Raw genomic sequence first — 19,911 nt, 5'->3', positions numbered from 1 at the left:
ACAGCGAATACCTTTGTTCGCTGGTTCGCAAGGTAAAATCTTCAACTCCAAGTTATAGTGGCAATGGTGCGTATATGCAGTGCAAGGTATTTTAAAGTTTCAATAATCACATCATCGCAAGGCATGAAATGTTAATGGTTAATCTATTTTTGAAGGAATCATTCATCGGATAATGCAAAGATTTTCAATCAATGGATTCTTTCGAAAAAGTTTCAGTGGCTCAAGTAGCAGTGGTGCAAAAGTCAGTGGGCAGCTTCAGTTTGATTGCTACCGTCAAATCCTATTCAATCGACGGCTGGCATATGCGCGCTTTTGGAAGGTGCAGATTGTTTAGCCAAAGTGAGATAACGACATTGTGACACGTGGAATGGTGGGCCAGGTATATGAGTTTCCTTCATCGCTTAGTCGTCAGAGTTAAGGTCTTACTCAAGGTTTAGCTTCGCAAGGTTAAATCGTTAATCCATGGTTCAGGCTGCGGGGCCACGAACGCCTTCATCGCATGATCATTGGGGTCTATGGCGTTAAGAAATCAAGCTGCAAGGCAAGATATACATGGAAACACATCATCGCAAGGTTAAGTGGCGAAGTTAAATTTTAAGTTGAGATGCTATGGTAATACATCCAGTAGACAATTAAATTCAGATTCGCAAGGTCACAAGCATTTTATGCTATATCAATTTTAGGCTGCAAGGATGCGACCAAGGCAATTCATTGATCTCGCATCGTTGCGCAATTAGAAGGTTGTTAAGCCTAAACCACAGCAATGATGCGAAGGGTTAAAATCATATAGCCACAAGATCGCGACAGTTAAAGGAATAATGTGATGTCAAGCTGCAAAATGGCAATAAATAGTTAGTTTGATGGTGTCGCAGCTTCGCAAGGTTAAAATGGCTAATAAAGATAAAGGTGACAAAGCTGCGACTAAGGCAGAGGCACAGGTCAACATAAGTTTGAATGTTGGGGTGAGGTAGCAAAATGTTTTAATATCATTGGGCTACGTGGCAAGTTGGACAATTGATTTTGTTTGATTTGTTGACATATCTGATTTGGCAATGATCAAAAACACATAACCAACAACTCTTTAATGACCAAATCGATCTTAAGATCGTCTGCAACTACTATTTTGAGTTCCCCATGCCTGGTGAATGAATTTCTTGTCCTCCTACTGCTTTGGGTTATCTATCTACCCAATCTTTCAGTTATGGCTGCCATTTCTGTCCCTTCCAAGGTTGAATATGTGCATGGGGATCAGATTTCTGCATATGGGTGCACACCTGATCAAATCTCTTCAGATTTGGAGTGATTGTTCTCTGCAACCTTAATGGCAATGGTTGAATTTTGGCTTCCAGTAGAAGTTTCTCAATTATGCTTGAACTATAAAAGCATGTTTTGGACCTTTTCAAAGGGTTGATCTTTTCTCTGATTCTATAGCATTGTATTCTAAGCTCTGCAATTGTAATTTCCTTTGCCTCTGAGTTAATATACTCCTCTATTGTATCTCTTTCTTCAATTGATACACTGTGCAATATCTTCTTGCCTTGTGTTAATGTATTGTATTATTTTTCAACTGTATGATTGTATCTACTTGGCTTTTAAATGATATAGAGTAAAGTCTCTTCTTTATAGCATTCTTTTTGGTTTCTGATCTACATATAGTTGTTGAGTTAAGCAAGGATTGAATTTGTATATTTTGAGGTTATATTGATGAACTGTGCATTCTTAGGCAGATATAAGGTTGAACATACTATTTGGTGTATCGCCTTCTCTTAGATTAGAATAGGTAGTTTGCTTTCATGCATTCCTTCTCCCTTTTTCTCTCAGGAACTAGTTAGGTGCATCCTGATAGTAATGAAACCGGCCTTCTCTGGAGATTCAATCTCGTTGTTCAAGTCCCACAACTTGGAGATTGTTTCCATGTTTCACAAGGTTGCCTTTAGGTCAAAACTTTAGGCAGGGTGCAAGCTTTTGTGACAATAGGTCCATATGCGTCAAAAATTATCTCCATATAGGCATATATCAAATAATGGGAATAAAACATTGGTTATTTTTTCCCCCTTCAATGTAAAATTCCCACTTACTCCATTTTTTAGAGTTTTTAACCTCTATATCATTGTCTTTTAAACTTTAATATGGTGAATGTAATTTCAATTCAACTTTCTTAGCACATTGAATCTCATACAATAAACTTGTAGTTGAATATCACATAATGACTAGTAAGTATATTGATACTTTCCTCCAAATTTATATTTGACCATGCAACAAAATTGATAGAAAGAAATTTGATGTTGAGACCTCCACGCCTCTATATTGAGAAGATATGATTATCTCCTATAAATTTGAGTTTAAGGATATTTGATACACCATGCACCATAGACCAAGCTCTTTACAATATGTTTCTCTTTATATATATATATATATATATATATATATATATATATATATATATATATATATATATCCTATCCATTTCTGAAGGTTTCTCATCACAATAGAATTCAGTAGCCTCCTCTGTGTCTATCCTTTGTGGCGGTCTATTTATATCATGGACAACATGACAAACTTTTAATGTTTCCTTTGTTTAATTATTTCCAAGTCCTTTGTCTTATCTCACGTTTGATGATGTATGGGGAACACAATATGTCTACCCTATTTTGTAACATGTGATTTCATCTCTTTTCATTATACGTTCATGGTATTATTCAATACTTTCATCTATGAAGTATGTGGACTTTTGAAGACCACTCATGATCTCTCAATCAAATACATAAGGCTTTAAAATGTAATTTCCTTTTACTTTGAAAATAATCTCCATTATTCCAATATAGATAGATATCTAATTTCAATATATACATTGAACATGTATACATGTATACATTCCATCTTCTATGTATATATCTTTATATTTTTGACACAATATTACCACAAAAGAAATCTAAAGTGATCAATTTATCAAAGCTTTTAATTATATATATATATATATATAACCTTTTCATAAATTCAAACTAATTTAAAATAATAATTTGTATACCTCCTCTTACCTTGAACGATAGCTTACACAACGTGGTCTTTACACTTAGTCAATTTTAATAGAGTGATGCCTTATTTAAAGGGGTCAAATTCACACATTAACGTAGCCTATCTTCTCTTGCGGCATCCATTCATGCACTTTTTATTTTCGTACACTTCACCTTTTATCACACAATAATCATCTTAACATCTGGTGAAATAGTTTAGATGGTTGTTTTAATAGGGTTTCTTTGTCTTTCGTGACCAAACAATAACAATGCACTTCGCGATCACCCATGCATTATATTCATTATGGTCGATGGGGTTTGCAGGGGTGGAGGACAGTTGCCTATAGAATAATGGGACTTTTTCTGGTGCAAAGGATGCAAATGTCGTCAAGCCGGGAGCCCTACTATCATCGACACACTTCCTTCCACCCTGCTGCGTATAAATGTTGAGCCGCCTTTTCATCCAGCCACCACAACAACACAGTATTTGTTGTGATGCCCTTATTCGCTATTTCTCTTGTTTTTATTATTCGATCACCTTACTATCACAAATAATTCTTGACAACCATGCGCCCATTATCAAAACTATTTACAATAATTCAACATTCATTTGAGGAATCACCAATTATTGGATATCAATGCCTCAAGGAATCACATCACCCCTTGCAAACTTCATGACTAATGTTGACATTGTATCCCTCTTCAATAGTTGCACCCATCTGCATGACATATGTAAAACTTTAGCCAAACTCCTACTAACTCCCATAATGCCAATAATAATCAAATTGATGTTAAATTTGGGAGCTTCGGCTGAAAGCAACTATTTCTCACAAAGATTTATTTGATGCCAAGCAATATCTGAATTCAAGCATGAATTTTCAGAATAAGGATTTGCTTTAATAACTCTTCTTACAATGTACTAGAAATATTTTTCGACAATATAGTTTATCTTTATGCAATCTACTCCTTAATTTATTTGTGATCTTTTTCTTTCTTTTCTTACATTTGAAGTTCGCTATGATACCATGTTATTTTCTACGATCTCTGCAAATGTATTATATTGCCATTGTAATAGATACGTTCCAAATGCAGATTTGGATCTCATATAAGTATGAGAGTGTAATGTCCCCTTTTTAGCATTCATAGCATGATGTTGTCGTTAGCCTATTTCCCCACGGTCCCGTAGGCTAACCAGGACATTAAAGGGGCTTAGAGGCCATTTGGCCTAGATAGTTTCAGTTGCAAGTCTTTCTGAAGGGTTTTAAGGCAACTTTGGGCATACTTACTATTTATAGTAAGCCATCTTGGACATGGTCGGACATCCAGTGGCAACGGTATGTCAATGGTAATTGTTTAAAATCGACAAGAAGACTTGTTTATCATTGATAAGATTTGTTATGCATTGATAAAGCTATTTTATAAAGTTAAATTTAAATATTTAACTTTATTAATGCATAGACTATAGTTTGTGGGAAATATTTAAATTAAAAGAGTCCCCTTTATTTTATAACACATTGGAGACATAAGTTACATAAAGGGAGTTATGTTTTATCCCACATTGAGAAAACGAAGGATGGAGCTCTTGTGAGAACACTATAAAAGAAATGGAAGAGCTTCTTTTAAGCATGCTTGGATGAAGATTAAAGTTATGTTGCTGGATATCTGATTATCGGGCTTGGAGGACGGAATCCCTCTTTGCTAGCATTCTCTTCGCTGTTGGAAGACACAGTCAGGCGGATCAATGGTGTTTTCACTTCAGGGAACACGTTGGGTTTCATTTGGTGCATTCGCATAAAGAATTTACAAGGGTTTGAAAGTGCAGATCTGAAGTTAGTTATTGCTACAGTGCGCATCAACAGTATTTTGCTACAGTACCACATGAACAGTGCTGCTACAGTGCGTGAACAATGTTAATATCAAGTTTACTTGTTTATCTGGCTGATTAGAAGTCTAGAAGGCTGTCACTCCATTCGCAAATCACTACAACATTCAATTCCAGGTTTCTTCTATCATACTTCCATGTCTATGCATTATAATTGTTGAATACAAGTTTGAATAGTTGTCGCAGCCTTTAAGGCAGCTGTAAGTGCACATCTACATTTAAAATCACCCTTTATCAGCACATTAAAAGAGTTTCCAGATTTTTCATATATCGTTGAATGTGTGCCAAGTGTTTGTAAAAATGTTATGATGTGTATTACGCATTTTGAATGTCACTTCATAGTTGTTCGTAAATCTACTCATTGGAAATCAATTTATTGAGGAAATCAGCTTTATGAGTTTGCATACAAAGTGTTTGACAATATTCCTTAAGTTAAATTTCTTCAAGCCAAAGTTCAAATCAGGGGAGGATATTACAGTGGTATTAGAGCTTGTTTATCCTGCCATCCTAGTGGGTACAAACACAATGAACAAGTGGTGATATGACAGATTGGAGTGTTCAACCTTTAACTCATCACTATAATTTAAGAAGAACCGGGGCTCGTCTAAACATAAGACAAGAGGAACAGGGAAATCTAGAGGATCACATTGATACAGGTGAACAGGTTATTGGCAATATGGGAGACAGGAATGCTTGGGATCCTGGAGAGGAAAGATTCTTACAGTTATTAGAGACCTTGGCACAGGGACAGCGATTAGCAGAACAAAGGGCACGGGAACAAAATCAGAGAATGGAGCTTCTGATGCAAATGATGGCTCGTCAAATGGGGTTGAATGCTAACATGGGTGGAGGAAATAACCAGAATGGTAATAATCAAAATGGTAACAATCAAAATGGGAATAATCAGGATGGGACACATAATGGAGGTGAACAAGTTGGCAACAATTTCGGTCATGCACCCCAGCAAGCTAGGACAGTGAGTTCAAAGCCCATGATTCCCACATTTCCTCCTAGAGCCCCAGAGCAGCCCGTACCAAAGCCCCAAATCACTGATATACAGGACCAGTTGAGGAGAGATTGGGAAGCTGGAGGTCCAGATTTTACTGCTACAATTACCTTTAGGGAGTATATGGATGTGCGGATGAAACATATGCCACATGGACATGACAGGAACTAGAGCTATGAGCTACGGAAGAAAGTAGGGAAACTTCAATTACCATATTATGATGGCTTGGGGAAGTCTATAGCAAGAGCTTGGGTTCAAAAGCTTGACACGTACTTTCAATTGAACCCTATGCCTGAGGAAGAAGCTATTAAGTATGCAGCAATTCATCTGGATGGGTTAGCACACAAATGGTGGCATCAATGTTATGGTCACTATGGGTCATGCACACATTACTTCATATGTGGAGTTTACGGAGAGACTGATTGAACGTTTTGATAGGAAGGATCCAGAACTCCATTTCAAGGAGTTAGCTCAGCTTAAACAATGGGGATCATTGGAAACATACATTTCAGAATTTCAGAAACTTGCAGTGTTAGTAACAAATGTATCTGAACAGAGGATACTAGTTCTATTTATGGATGGGTTAGCTGATCCATTGAGAGGGTGGATTAAAGCTCTCAACCCTCCCACTTTGCAGGAAGCCATTACGAAAGCTCATGACATGGATTCCTCTTCAGCTTCTAAAAATAAATTCCAGGCAAAGAGTTTCCCTTCGAGGAAAGATAAGGACAGTAAACCTTTTCATAGAGAGGCTCAGCCACCTAAGGAAGAAAGTAAGAGGTTGGACAATGAGACACTTAATGATCTCAGGAAGAAGAAGCTTTGTTTTCATTGCAGGGAGCCTTGGGATTTGTCACATAAGTGTCCATTGAAAGCAAAAACTAAGCAGATGGAGTACTTTTCAGCCGAAAAGTCAATGGATGGAGATTCAGAGCAGTCATCAGAATCAGATGGAGATGATGATAATTCTTCACATGAGGAAGCACGCAGTGATAGCACGATAGCTCAGCTGTCCAGTATACAGGAGGCCGTCACTTTCAAAGTTAGGGGAACTTTGGATGGACAGAGATTTGTGGCACTCATTGATACAGGGGCAACACATAACTTCATTGATGAGAAGTTTGTGTCACACAAAGGGCTACATACAGAGGAGCATAAGGGATTTAAGGTGATGGTTGTCGATGGCTTCAAAATCGACTGTACCAAGAAAATCTCCAACTTGCAGCTTCCTTTGGGAGATTATGACATGGTGGGAGATTTCTTTGTGGTCAACATTGGTGATCAGGATATGGTGCTTGGGATGAATTGGATGAAATCTCTGAAAGAGTTTACATTTAACCTCCAAAAAATGGAAATGAGGTTTGAGGCAAATGGTAAGAAGATAGTGCTTAGAGGTCTGTCAGATGGGAGACTTCAATGGTGTCACTCAAGTGGATGCAGAGTTTCTTCAGACACGACCAGGTGCAGTGGACAGCAGAGTTTAGAGTAATGCCTGAGGTGACAGAGCAACATAAACAGGAGTATCCACCTGATGTACAAAAAATAATAACCAAACATACTAAGGTGTTTGGTGAGATACCTCCAGGGAGACCCCGGATAGGGGAATCGAGCATGTTATTGAGTTAGAGGAAGGGGCTAAGCCAGTCATCATCACACCCTACCGCCATCCAAAGAGATATAAGGATGAAATAGAAAAGGCAACCAAGGAGTTGATTGACATGGGGCACATACGGCCAAGCAAGAGTCCTTTCGCTTCTTCAGTAGTGTTGGTGAAGAAGAAGGATGGTACAATGAGGATGTGCATTGATTATAGGGAGCTAAACAAGAAAACAATCAAGAACCGATACCCTATTCCGCGCATCGATGAGCTTATTGATGAATTGCACAGTGCATGCTACTTCTCTAAGATTGATTTGAGATCCGGCTACCACCAAATACGGGTTAGAGAGGTGGATGTGGAGAAGACAGCTTTTAGATGCCACTACGGACATTTTGAGTTCTTAGTCATGCCCTTTGGGTTGACTAATGCCCCCGCCACTTTCCAGTCCTGTATGAATAGAGTATTCAGAGATCAGTTAGGAAGTTTGTGTTGATTTTTTTTGATGATATACTGAAATACAGCCGTACTTGGGAGGAACATTTGAAGCATATTGATGCAGTGCTCAGCATTCTAGAGAGGGAGTCATTATATGCCAAGATGAGTAAATGCGAGTTCGGGATGACAGAGTTGCTCTATCTAGGGCATATTATTAGTGTAGGAAGTGTTCGGGTTGACCCAGACAAGATCAGGGCCATTCTGGATTGGCCACCGCCGAGGAACACTTCACAACTCAAGGGATTTCTTGGGCTTTGCGGGTTCTACCGCAGATTTGTGAAGGGATTTTCATAGATAGCAGCAACACTTACAAATTTGACATGGAGAGACAGTTTCAAGTGGTCAGAGAGGGCTCAGGATTGTTTTGACAGGTTCAAGGAGCTGATGAGTACATGTCCTGTTTTAGCCATTCCAGATTTCACAATGCCTTTTGAGCTGCAGTGTGATGCCTCGGGAGAGGGCGTAGGAGCTGTCCTCATGCAGGACAAACATCCCATCGCATATGAGAGCAGGAAATTACGAGGTGTTGAGAGAACTTACAGCATCTATGACAAAGAAATGCTAGCAATCATGCACGCGCTAGCTAAGTTCAGGCAATACTTAGCAGGGAGCCGATTCACATTAAAAACAGATCATAACAGCTTGAAACATTTCCTTGGACAGAAGGATCTTAATGACAGGCAACAGAAATGGGTGAGTAAGTTACAGGCTTATGATTTTGACATAGTCTATGTCAAAGGGAAGAAAAATATTGTCACAGATGCTTTATCCAGAAGGCCTCATTTGCTTGCTGTGGGGATAGTCATGGATGATTGGAGAGAGTTGATCTTGGCAGAGTATGCCAAAGATAGTTGGGCATCTAGTGTTATTGAAGGAACTATTCAGGATAGTCGATACACTGTTGTAAATGATTTGATCATTTACAAGGGAAGGATTTATTTGGTACCTGGGTCTGCCATGAAGCAAAAGATCGTGAGAGCATTTCATGATTCACCATTAGCAGGACATTCAGGATTTTTTAAGACATATCGGCAGGTGAGAGAGCGCTTCACTTGGAAGGGGCTTAAGTCAGAAGTGCTACAGTTCGTTAGGGAGTGCCCAGTGTGTCAGCAGAACAAACAAGAAAATTCCTTTCCAAGCGGTTTACTACAGCCCCTACCTATACCAGAGAAGAAGTGGGATAGCATTTCCATGGATTTTATCACAGGCCTTCCAAAGACACAGGGTCGGGATTGTATTTTTGTTGTGGTAGACAGATTGACGAAATTTGCACATTTCTTTGCAATTTCATCCACATATTCAGCAATACAGACAGCAGAGCTATTCTTTCGAGAGGTATTTAGATTACATGGGATGCCACGGAGCATAGTCAACGACAGGAATAATAGGTTTATGAGCCACTTTTGGCAGGAGTTGTTCAGGTTGTGTGGAACAGAGCTAACTCCAAGTACCAGTTACCACCCCCAAACTGATGGGCAGACAGAGATAATGAATAAATGGGTTGAGGGGTACCTTCGAAACTACATTGCTAGAGAGCAGAAGGCTTGGGTGAAGTGGCTACATCTAGGGGAGTACTGCTATAATACCTCTTTCCATATGTCTATTCAAATGTCCCCTTTCATGGCACTGTATGAGTATGATGCTCCTAATTTTCTGGATTTGTTATTTGGGGACAATAGGGTGCCTAAGGCCAAGGATATTTTGCAAGAGTGTCAGGACATTATGTGATCCTTGAAGGAAAATTTGCAAAAGGCACAAAATCAGCAGAAGCAATATGCTGATCAGCATAGGGTTGAGAGGTTTTTCGAGGTAGGAGACATGGTGTACCTCATGTTACAGCCGTATAGACAGTCCTCTCTTAAGAAGAGTGGAGTAGAGAAATTGAAACCACGCTACTATGGACTATTCAAAGTAATCAGGAGAGTGGGCGAAGTAGCTTATGAGTTAGAGTTGCCTGCAGACAGTAAAGTGCATAATGTGTTCCATGTGTCACGCCTTAAGAAGGCACTCGGCCACAATGTGGTGCCTTCAGTAGTATTGCCACCTCTTGATGATGAAGGAAAGCTTATCTTGGTTCCCGAGGCTATACTTGACTCTAGGGAGAGGGTGCTTCGCAGGTGGATCATCAAGGAATACTTGGTCAAGTGGAGGAATCTACTAGTGGAGGATGCTACTTGGGAAAATGAGCAGATATTACAGCATCCAGAGTTGAAATTGCTTGAGGACAAGCAATTTTGGGAAGGGCGGACTGTAATGTCCCTTTTTTAGCATTCATAGCATGATGTTGTCGTTAGCCTATTTCTCCACAGTCCCGTAGGCTAACCAGGACATTAAAGGGGCTTAGAGGCCATTTGGCCTAGATAGTTTCAGTTGCAAGTCTTTCTGAGGGGTTTTGAGGCAACTTTGGGCATGCTTACTATTTATTGTAAGTCATCTTGGACATGGTCGGACATCCAGTGGCAACGGTATGTCGATGGTAATTGTTTAAAATCGACAAGAAGACTTGTTTATCATTGATAAGATTTGTTATGCATTGATAAAGCTATTTTATAAAATTAAATTTAAATATTTCACTTTATTAATGCATAGACTATAGTTTGTGGAAAATATTTAAATTAAAAGAGTCCCTTTTATTTTATAACACATTGGAGACATAAGTTATATAAAGGGAGTTATGTTTTATCCCACATTGAGAAAACGAAGGATGGAGCTCTTGTGAGAACACTATAAAAGAAATGGAAGAGCTTCTTTTAAGCATGCTTGGATGAAGATTAAAGTTATGTTGCTGGATATCTGATTATCGGGCTTGGAGGATGAAATCCCTCTTTGCTAGCATTCTCTTCGCTGTTGGAAGACACAGTCAGGAGGATCAATGGTGTTTTCACTTCAGGGAACACGCTGGGTTTCATTTGGTGCTTTCGCATAAAGAATTTACAAGGGTTTGAAAGTGCAGATCTGAAGTTAGTTATTGCTACAGTGCGCATCAACAGTATTTTGCTACAGTACCGCATGAATAGTGCTGCTACAGTGCGTGAACAATGTTAGTATCAAGTTTACTTGTTTATCTGGCTGATTAGAAGTTTGGAAGGCTGTCACTCCATTCGCAAATCACTACAACATTCAATTCCAGGTTTCTTCTATCATACTTCCATGTCTATGCATTATAATTGTTGAATACAAGTCTAAATAGTTGTCGCAGCCTTTAAGGCAGCTATAAGTGCACATCTACATTTAAAATCACCCTTTATCAGCACATTAAAAGAGTTTCCAGATTTTTCATATATCGTTGAATGTGTGCCAAGTGTTTGTCAAAATGTTATGATGTGTATTACGCATTTTGAATGTCACTTCATAGTTGTTCGTAAATCTACTCATTGGAAATCAATTTATTGAGGAAATCAGCTTTATGAGTTTGCATACAAAGTGTTTGACAATATTCCTTAAGTTAAATTTCTTCAAGCCAAAGTTCAAATCAGGGGAGGATATTACAGAGAGGAGACAAGTCTCTTGAAGAGACTTGTCTCCAAGGTTTAAACATCATTAGTTAGTATATTAATAATATAAATAACCATATGTATAATATATACATTATTATATATATAATATAATATATGTGATATATATTTTATATATATTATATATATATAATAATATACGTATATGAAAGAATATTTATCTAATGATGATTTACCATCAATAAATAAACTCATGATCATATCAATCCTGATTGTAACTACAAACTTAACAATAAATCACTAAGAAGTTGCATACTTCTCCCAAGAAGTTGAAAAAATCTCACGAGCAGCCCAATGAGATACCATTTAGTGGCCCATTTTAAAATTTATAGCCTTTGGAGGAGAGAAGGGTTTGGTGGAGAGAAATAGTCATTGGAAGCCTTGTAGATTTATTGCAAGTGGATTTGAAGTGGATTCAAAGAGATTTTTGACAAAAATACCGATTCAAAAGATGGTCATTTTGCACCGAGATTGGATGACATTCAAGAGGAGGGCACTGAGAGTGAGGACACTTAGGGCACTGAGAGTGAGGATATAGAAGATGAGGAGTCATTGCTAGCGCCAACACCAACTACATCTAGGATGGATATTGAGACACAACTACAACCAAAGCCACAGTGGACTGCTAGGGCAAGACCCCTTCCCACTCCCATAGTTTTTACTAGAGCTACTGGGAAGGGGAAGAAGAAGATGTAGACTAATTTTATATTGTACTTGACATTTGCATTTGTTTATCTTTTTACAATGACAATTTGCTATTTTTAGTTTACTTCAGACTTCGGAGTCTTTAACTATGGCTGTTAGCCATCGACATTCCACATGAGGATGAGATTTTGTTACGTATTGCATTTATATAATATCTAGATTGGCTTGTTTGGTTTGTTTACTCATTAGATGCATCTCCTTATTAATTTTGCAAAAATTTGCATTTTAAGTTAAATTTAGGTCATTTTTTAAATTCCCGAGAAGTTACCAATTTATCTTTGATATTTGTCGAGAAAAGTTTTTTTGCCTCCCCGATAAGTGGCAGAGAACGAGGTTTTGAACTATGGTTAGGACTATAAGAAAGCTACTGAAGCAGAGATGACGTGTCCATGAACAAGAAATGGCTCTTGACTATTGGATATAAGAACCATTCAGTAGGAGATCCAAACTGAAGAATGTGAAATTTGAAAGAGTCTCGTCTCCAAAATACCCAAGGTTACTTTCAAGACTACCTCACTATAATCAAACACGATCTTGCACAGGTTTTAGACTAATCAAAACATATAGCATTTAACCATAAGCAATACTAAAAATATAAGATACACATAACAACTAGATAACATTGTCATGAACAAAGAAATTAAGTTTTAACTATAATTCTAGAGACTCAAGTAACACACTTAAACAAAAAAAGAAGTCCATGCCACTCGATCATAAGCATGTTTTTTTAGAACTGCCCACTTTCTATAAACACTTGAAGTTTTACTTGTGAGTCACCACAAGTCTTGTGCCACATTAGCCCATGGTATGGAGCTCTAACAGCAATTGGATCAAATTTCATGATTTAAATCCTTATCCCATTATTATGGAAGTAAAGTTTCCAATCAAGTTCATGTTTGTTGGTACCACTAACAACAATGCAAGTATGGCTTCTATTGTAATAAGGATCTAGATGTTTATGCTTTCAGTCAAGATCCTCAATGAACGTACTTTCTATTTTAATTTTTCCATGGTTACAACAATGTTCATGTATAGATGAGTTAGAAAAACAAATCAAGAAGAAGAAAAATGTAGGAAAAAGGAATAATAATAACCATTCTGCCAACTAGAGCACTATTTGTGATTTTCTTAGCAGCAAACACCAATGGAATAGTTCACCATTTTGCTCATCAATAACTATACACAACATATCATCTTTAAATCCCTCAGAAAAGTTTGCACCTTCAACATATTGTCATCTCTATTGACTATCTTTTGCATTGAAGACTTCTTGGATGCCTTTCCTCTTCTTCTTCCCTAGAGGTATCCATCAATAGAACTGTTAGAAAAGCTAAATGCTAACAATCCATCTTCTTTGATTTCCCCCTAACCTTAGACAAATTAGATTCTCACCCAAATTAGGACAAGCAAATTAGTCTATGTTCTACATATACAATTCCTCTCTCGCTTTCTCTCTGAGTGTCCAACAATCCCATTGGTCCATAATCTCGACCATATGAGCAAGCACACATTGATAATTCTTCCTTTCCATCCAAGCGTTCACTATCCTTCCACCCCCCCTCTCTCTCTCACATTAGTGGGAGCCCATCAAAAAGCCTCAGTTTTCTTTTGTTTTTAAATTTACCGAGTGAATGTAGGGCCACTGGCCACTATTTTCTACATACAAGATAACAAAGGACTCTTTTGACTCAGTCTTAAGCAGTCATTCCATGCGGGAATTTATCCATGTCATCATTTTTCTTCAAGAAGTCTTATCGATATATCAACGAAACAGGCAGAAAAACAAGCACTGAATCTAACAAACATTGACCTTTCATACACATTAAATTTTACTGTCATTTTAAATACAGAGCTAAAGGTCAATTGAACTTTCAAATAAATTAAATTTTAATATAATTTAATATAAATTGTGAAGTTTACAAAATATCTGTACTTTTATAAATTGTGAAGTTTACAACTGTGTATTTTGTGGGATCATCACGCTGCAATAGGCTTCACAATGTATTTGATAACAATAGCTAAGAACACTTGGAAATTCCCCCCTTCATAGAGCCATTGCCAAAGGTATACTTGTGTTTAACTAATCCTATTTCTGCTACCTGTTGCGAACTGTACAAAATGAAAATAGGGAATTTCAGGTGTAGCCATTGTACGACTTGAAAAGGTACTCAATCCTCAATTTAATATTGGTGAGAAAAGACCACAGCAACGATTTGAAGATGATTTGAATTTTCACTAAATCATGAGGCTTACTGGCAACTTTCTAGCATCCATATATATTAGACCTCAATAGCTCGCTTAAATGCACATAATCATCTCAGCTGAGAGTTCAAACATGAATGCTTAACATAGATATGCCCAATATTTATGCAGTATATCACATTTTTAAGGCTTGAAATGAATTTTTAATGAGTTTGATTGGGTAAACATATATCTGTTCAACTTCAATTTTTTAAGCAAATATACCAAAAATTACAAGTTGAAATGAATTTTTTTAATGAATGGCAGTATCTGTTAAAACTGAAAATATGCTATATGCCAAAAGGCTGAGTTCGGAAGTCTAAACAATATATATTCAATTGAAATTGAAATTGAAATCTATGTAATATAATAAAAAAGTTAAATCTTAATAAATAATTAAATATATCATCAGCAGCAGCAATTACGTTCAACTTTTCTAGTTGTAAACATAAATTACGCAATGCACTTGAAGACTTCCAATTTAAAAGTAAAAGTGTTCCCCATAAATATAAGTCAAGCTTTACGTGCAAAGACAACCAAAAAAATAACGCAAAAAACTCCAAATTGTGTAAACGACCAGGCATAAACATTCAAATTTTGATTCAATTATTGTTTACGCTCCATGAGCTCATAAAGCCACTGAAGACAAAGATCTGGCTCTAAAGTTCGTGTCTTGAAGAAATATCCAGGACAATGCTCCACGAATTGCCTACAAATTTTCCGTTCCGGTATGAGAGAAAGCAGAATTACCAGAACATGTCCCAGCAAGACTCGATACCGGGCGGCATTGGCGCAAAACCATCCTTAGCTAAAATGCTCCGGTAAACAGGGCCATGAGAAGGCTCTCCATTTTGCGCGTCCTTTCCTTCTTCCACCTTGTGCAGATAATTCTTAATATTCTCCATTTTTCGGAGAAATGATAGAATTCAAAGAGGGAAAGCGAAAAGCTTGACTTGCCTCCTCCTCCAGACTAATGGAATAAACAGAATTCCAAAACAAGGGCTGGGAGAAGTGCAAAGTTATGGTAGATCTCACACAACCTTATCCCTCCATCTTTGGTACAGAGTTTCAAGTATAGATTCGGTGAAGACATTGAATTTTCTAAACACTTTGCTTTCACATTAATTGCTGCCAGCAAAGCCATTACGGCCCTTTCCCTGAAGTCTTTCATTCTGTCGCCTTGGCTTTAAATACACTTCGTTGAGGCCGCCGTTGCAGTTGACTCGACATTTATTATTATAGATGGAACGGTACTGAAAATTATATCTCTCTCTCGCTTGAACGTCACAATTTCGTAAATTATTTGAATCAATATGTATCTGAAATTTAAGTTTAAAAGCCGTCCCATCAGGGTTTGCGGCAGATGTGATCGGAGCATTCGATTTTAGACCGAACGATTCTCGAAAACTATATCGAACCAGAAAAATTGAAGGTCGTTGTTTTCACTGGAGCGGCGCCAACTACCCATTTCTTAAGATAGTTTAAATCTGAATTGGAGGCTTTTAGATGGCTTATAAGTCTAACCCCATGTTCCCAATCTGAATTCAAGGCTTTTCCGTGGTTTAAAAGCATGACCCATGTTCTCAAAGTATTTTATCTATGGAGTTACTTATTAAAAAATTGTATTAAAAATGTTTAGTGTCTACAATCCAAACTAAGTAAGTAAATTATTAGTTTCAATCCAATAACTCTAAAAAAGAATGGACAACCTCTAAAGCAATGCAACTTCCAAAAGGTAACAAACATGGATTATCTACTTTGAATAATGAATAGACACATTGGAATTAGAAAGAGAAGCATTAAGAGATGGAATGGTATCATGATCTCCATATAACTTATGGATGTTAAGCCAAAGAGTGTGTGGGCGTTCAAAACAAAGACTCTAAGATGCCATAATCAACATTCTCAAAAATTACTCTAAATATCATAGTCCTATAACCTTTTCAAATATATTATGCTCTTAAGGTGTGTTAAGAACAAGAACCTCATTATGTAAATAGTGCAATATAAAAAAAATTCAAATTAATGATTTTGAAATCGCTCCATTCATTATAATTTCCTTTTTCTAGAACAAAAGTACATACTGAGAAGGTGACAAGTAAGGAACTACTGAAAATTGATCTTGGACAAGATCTAAAGACAAAGACGAAGTGACAATTGTTATATCTAGGTTATCATCATAGATGAGAGTTAAAGGTTCTCTCAAATGTGTCTCCAAATCTTAACTATGGCATTCCATAAACAATGAACCAATCTATGGAAAATAAGAATCTATATCAAGAAAATAATGGTAAACCTCTTGATCAGGAATGATAGAAGTCTATGTGGAAGGTAAATTGGATGTACAATATAAGGAGGGCCTATTAGCAGTGGGATTAAGTGCAGTATTTAATCAGCTTATCATCATGTGTCTTGGTCATATTGATGTCATTCAACGCATGACATACAATAATTTGTTGGAAGGCAAATGTTGTGATCTCACATAGTTAGATAAATACTTAAATGATCAATATCAAATTGTCTACTATTCTAGGCATGAGCAAAATCATGATGCGATGCATTTTACATTTTTTAAGAGTTGTTGGAACAAGTTTGGCACCTATTACTTGCAAAAGTGTTTGGAACACTTAGTTCTCACCAATCATGCAATGACATATATTATATTTCCTCAAATTTGTAATTTTATTATTGAGGTAAATGGGGAAATTTGTCGAAACTATAAACAAGAAAAACTTAAAGAAAGGATACAGCCCGTAATTGCTAAATCAGTATGTAAACAACTGGTACCTAATTATGGTTGTGATAATTTCTCTAATTCACATAAAAAGGGTAGGATAACTCACAAGAAACCCACTAATTGTTCCTGCAAACTAAAAAATCCTACCTATGGAAAATCTAGTAAAACTAAAGGTTTTTTTTTTCAAAAGAAGAAACTTTTCAATGGAAAAGAGATTGGAGACCTACATTGTATACTTGAAAAGGTTCTCATTATGCAAATAAATGCCCAAAGAGGCAAAGCAAAAGGGGAAATGTCAAAGTTAATACGGTTCATCAACTTGGGCTCTTTGATGAAGAAGAATATGAATACATTAATGGTTATCCCACATAACCCTCAGATAGTCCTTTGGAATCTTCATCTTATGATGAAGATGAATTTTTGATGTTCCAAAAACTTCTCAAACACCACTAGTCACTAAGGATAATGATGAATTTTTTGACTCCTCTAATTCATCTCATTTTTTTATTGAATGATATATTCAACTCCATATTCTCAATATAAGTGCCATACATTGATTGAAATCATTGAGGAGATCAAGGTCATAGAATATCAACAAAAGACAATGTTAATCTCTCAAGGTACCTAGCAACATAATAAATAAAGGCTTGATACTCTTTACCTCTACATGAACAACCTAGAAGAGGAACTTGTCTCTCCTTCTTCACCTCCTTGACCATCAATCTCGTTGTGGTTCCATAACACACGCCACATTTTTTTACTTTGGAAATGGGGACCCTCTTTTTTTTGCTCACAAAAGCTTGTTCCTTAGAGTAGGGTATCTTCCAAGCTACCTTAGAGAGTGGAAATTTTATAGTTTGGGTTTAGGAGTCTGGTCAGTTAGCATCATTTTTTAGCCCCTAGCACCAATATATTGATGTTTACCTTTTGTGTAGGTCATCATGGCATCATCATGATCTATAACACAAAAAACTATCATGGTATTACATGTGCATTTTCAAAACAAACGCCTTAGGATTTCAAATAGAAGAAGTAGAAGGAGTTCAAGTCTATGATAATGTTGGACTATAAAGAGGGCATAAATCACCAAAAAGATTAGGAATAAGTACACTAGAGTGCTCTCAGACTCCGTCTAAGAAAAACCCAGAAACTATTTTCAAAATTGGGAACTTCGATTTTTGGGTGAATTGGGCACCTTGCGCTTTTTGAAGGTGTGAAGGTGCGCAATTCTAAAGTCTTGAAGATGCCTGAGGTCCCAAAGATGCTAAGGTGCGTAGGTGCGCAATTTTACAAGTTTTTGAAGAGAAAAGTGCATAGGTGCACAAGGTGCACAAATGGGCCTAAATCATCAAAAAGAGCAAAATAAGTACACAAGAGTGCTCCCAGACCCCGTCTGAGAAAAACCGATAAACCATTTTCAACACTAGGAACTTTGATGTTTGGGTGAATTGAGAACATTGTGCTTGTTGAAGGTGCAAAGGTGCACAATTTTAAAGTCTTGAAGATGCCTAAGGTCCCAAAGATGCTAAGGTGCAAAATTTTACAAATTTTTGAAGAGTAAAGTGCATAGGTGCACAAATGGGCCTAAATCATCAAAAAGAGCAAAATAAGTATGCAAGAGTGATTCCAGACCCCATCCAAGAAAAACCTAGAAATCATTTTCAAAACTAGGAACTTTGATTTTTGAGTGAATTGAGCACCTTATGCTTTTTGGAGGTGCACTTTTTGAAAGTGTGCAAGTGCACAATTTGAAGATTTGGTGAATGAATTGTCTCTAATGGTGTGCAGGTGCGCATTGAAGATTTGGTGAATGAATTATCTCTAAAGGTGTGTAGGTGCACATATCAAAAACATTCAAAGGCTCTTGTGGTGCCCAACATTACCATGGCTTCATTGTCTTTTTTAGTAGCTAAGATCACACTCAAACCCATGACTTTCAAGTTCTAAGGAATGCCCAAGAAGTCACACTTCATGATTTCCATAGGGAAGTAAGGGAAAACTATGAAGCTTTATATTGTTAGCTCCTCAAGAAATCACCTCTTCCATCTAGAATTACAAAGGGGAACATCCACAAATCATTTTGGTTGCAGGTCAACATGACCCAAATCATGGAAATTGAAAATTGTGGAGTTAGAAAAATTCTCACTCTTGGAAAATTGTGGAGTTAGAAAAAATTATGTCAATTTTTTGGTCATGTCATCAAGGTGTGTTTTTCAGAGGTGCACCAAATCAAGAGGTGCACTGACAATTTTGAAGAAGAAGCAGTGCGTTGACAGTTAACTGTGAGTTGTTATTTGTAATGTCTGCATTTTAGCAGTTGACCAAGTGTGTGTGTGTGTGTTAGCCTTGTTCCACATGGTCTCGAGGGCTAATGAAGGGTTTAATGGGATCCTGGAGTGTTTTGGCCTAGTCATTTCCAGTTTGGGCCAAAACGAAGTTGATTTACTCAGTTTCAGGCATACTTACTATTTTTAGTAAGTCGACAGGTTACAGTGTAGGTCAATTTTGGTGATTGGATTTGATACTCCTCGGTGAGAGCTTTCCGATGAGCTATCACTCGCATTATTCAGAGTCTGATTGCTAATACATTTTAATGCCTGAAGTTTTATTAAAGTAACGTTTAATTTAATTGTAAAATATTAAAGTGTTACATTAATATTTATTTTATGGGGATGTGTACCCAAGGGAGACATAAGGGGTATTTTAATATATGTTT

The 19,911-nt window shown here is 37.1% G+C and overlaps 1 protein-coding gene across 1 annotated transcript in view; it reads right to left on the bottom strand.

The window, feature by feature from the left end:
* The window catches only part of LOC149563660 (putative CoA ligase CCL6), a 176,906-nt gene extending 160,965 nt beyond the window's left edge, over positions 1 to 15,941 (bottom strand). Inside the window, exon 1 of the mRNA XM_089826822.1 lies at positions 15,209 to 15,941. Coding sequence (XP_089682948.1) covers positions 15,209 to 15,363 — 155 coding nt within the window. The 5' untranslated portion in view covers positions 15,364 to 15,941. The remainder of the gene's footprint in view (positions 1 to 15,208) is intronic.
* Between the last annotated feature and the right edge of the window lie 3,970 nt (positions 15,942 to 19,911).

The sequence above is a fragment of the Cupressus sempervirens genome, chromosome 4, assembly GCF_028749045.1.
Source record: "Cupressus sempervirens isolate cs-2001-9-10 chromosome 4, ASM2874904v1, whole genome shotgun sequence".
NCBI classification, from domain to species: domain Eukaryota; kingdom Viridiplantae; phylum Streptophyta; class Pinopsida; order Cupressales; family Cupressaceae; genus Cupressus; species Cupressus sempervirens.
Note: the sequence above shows the minus strand (reverse complement) of the source record. Positions and strands in the feature narration are given on the sequence as shown.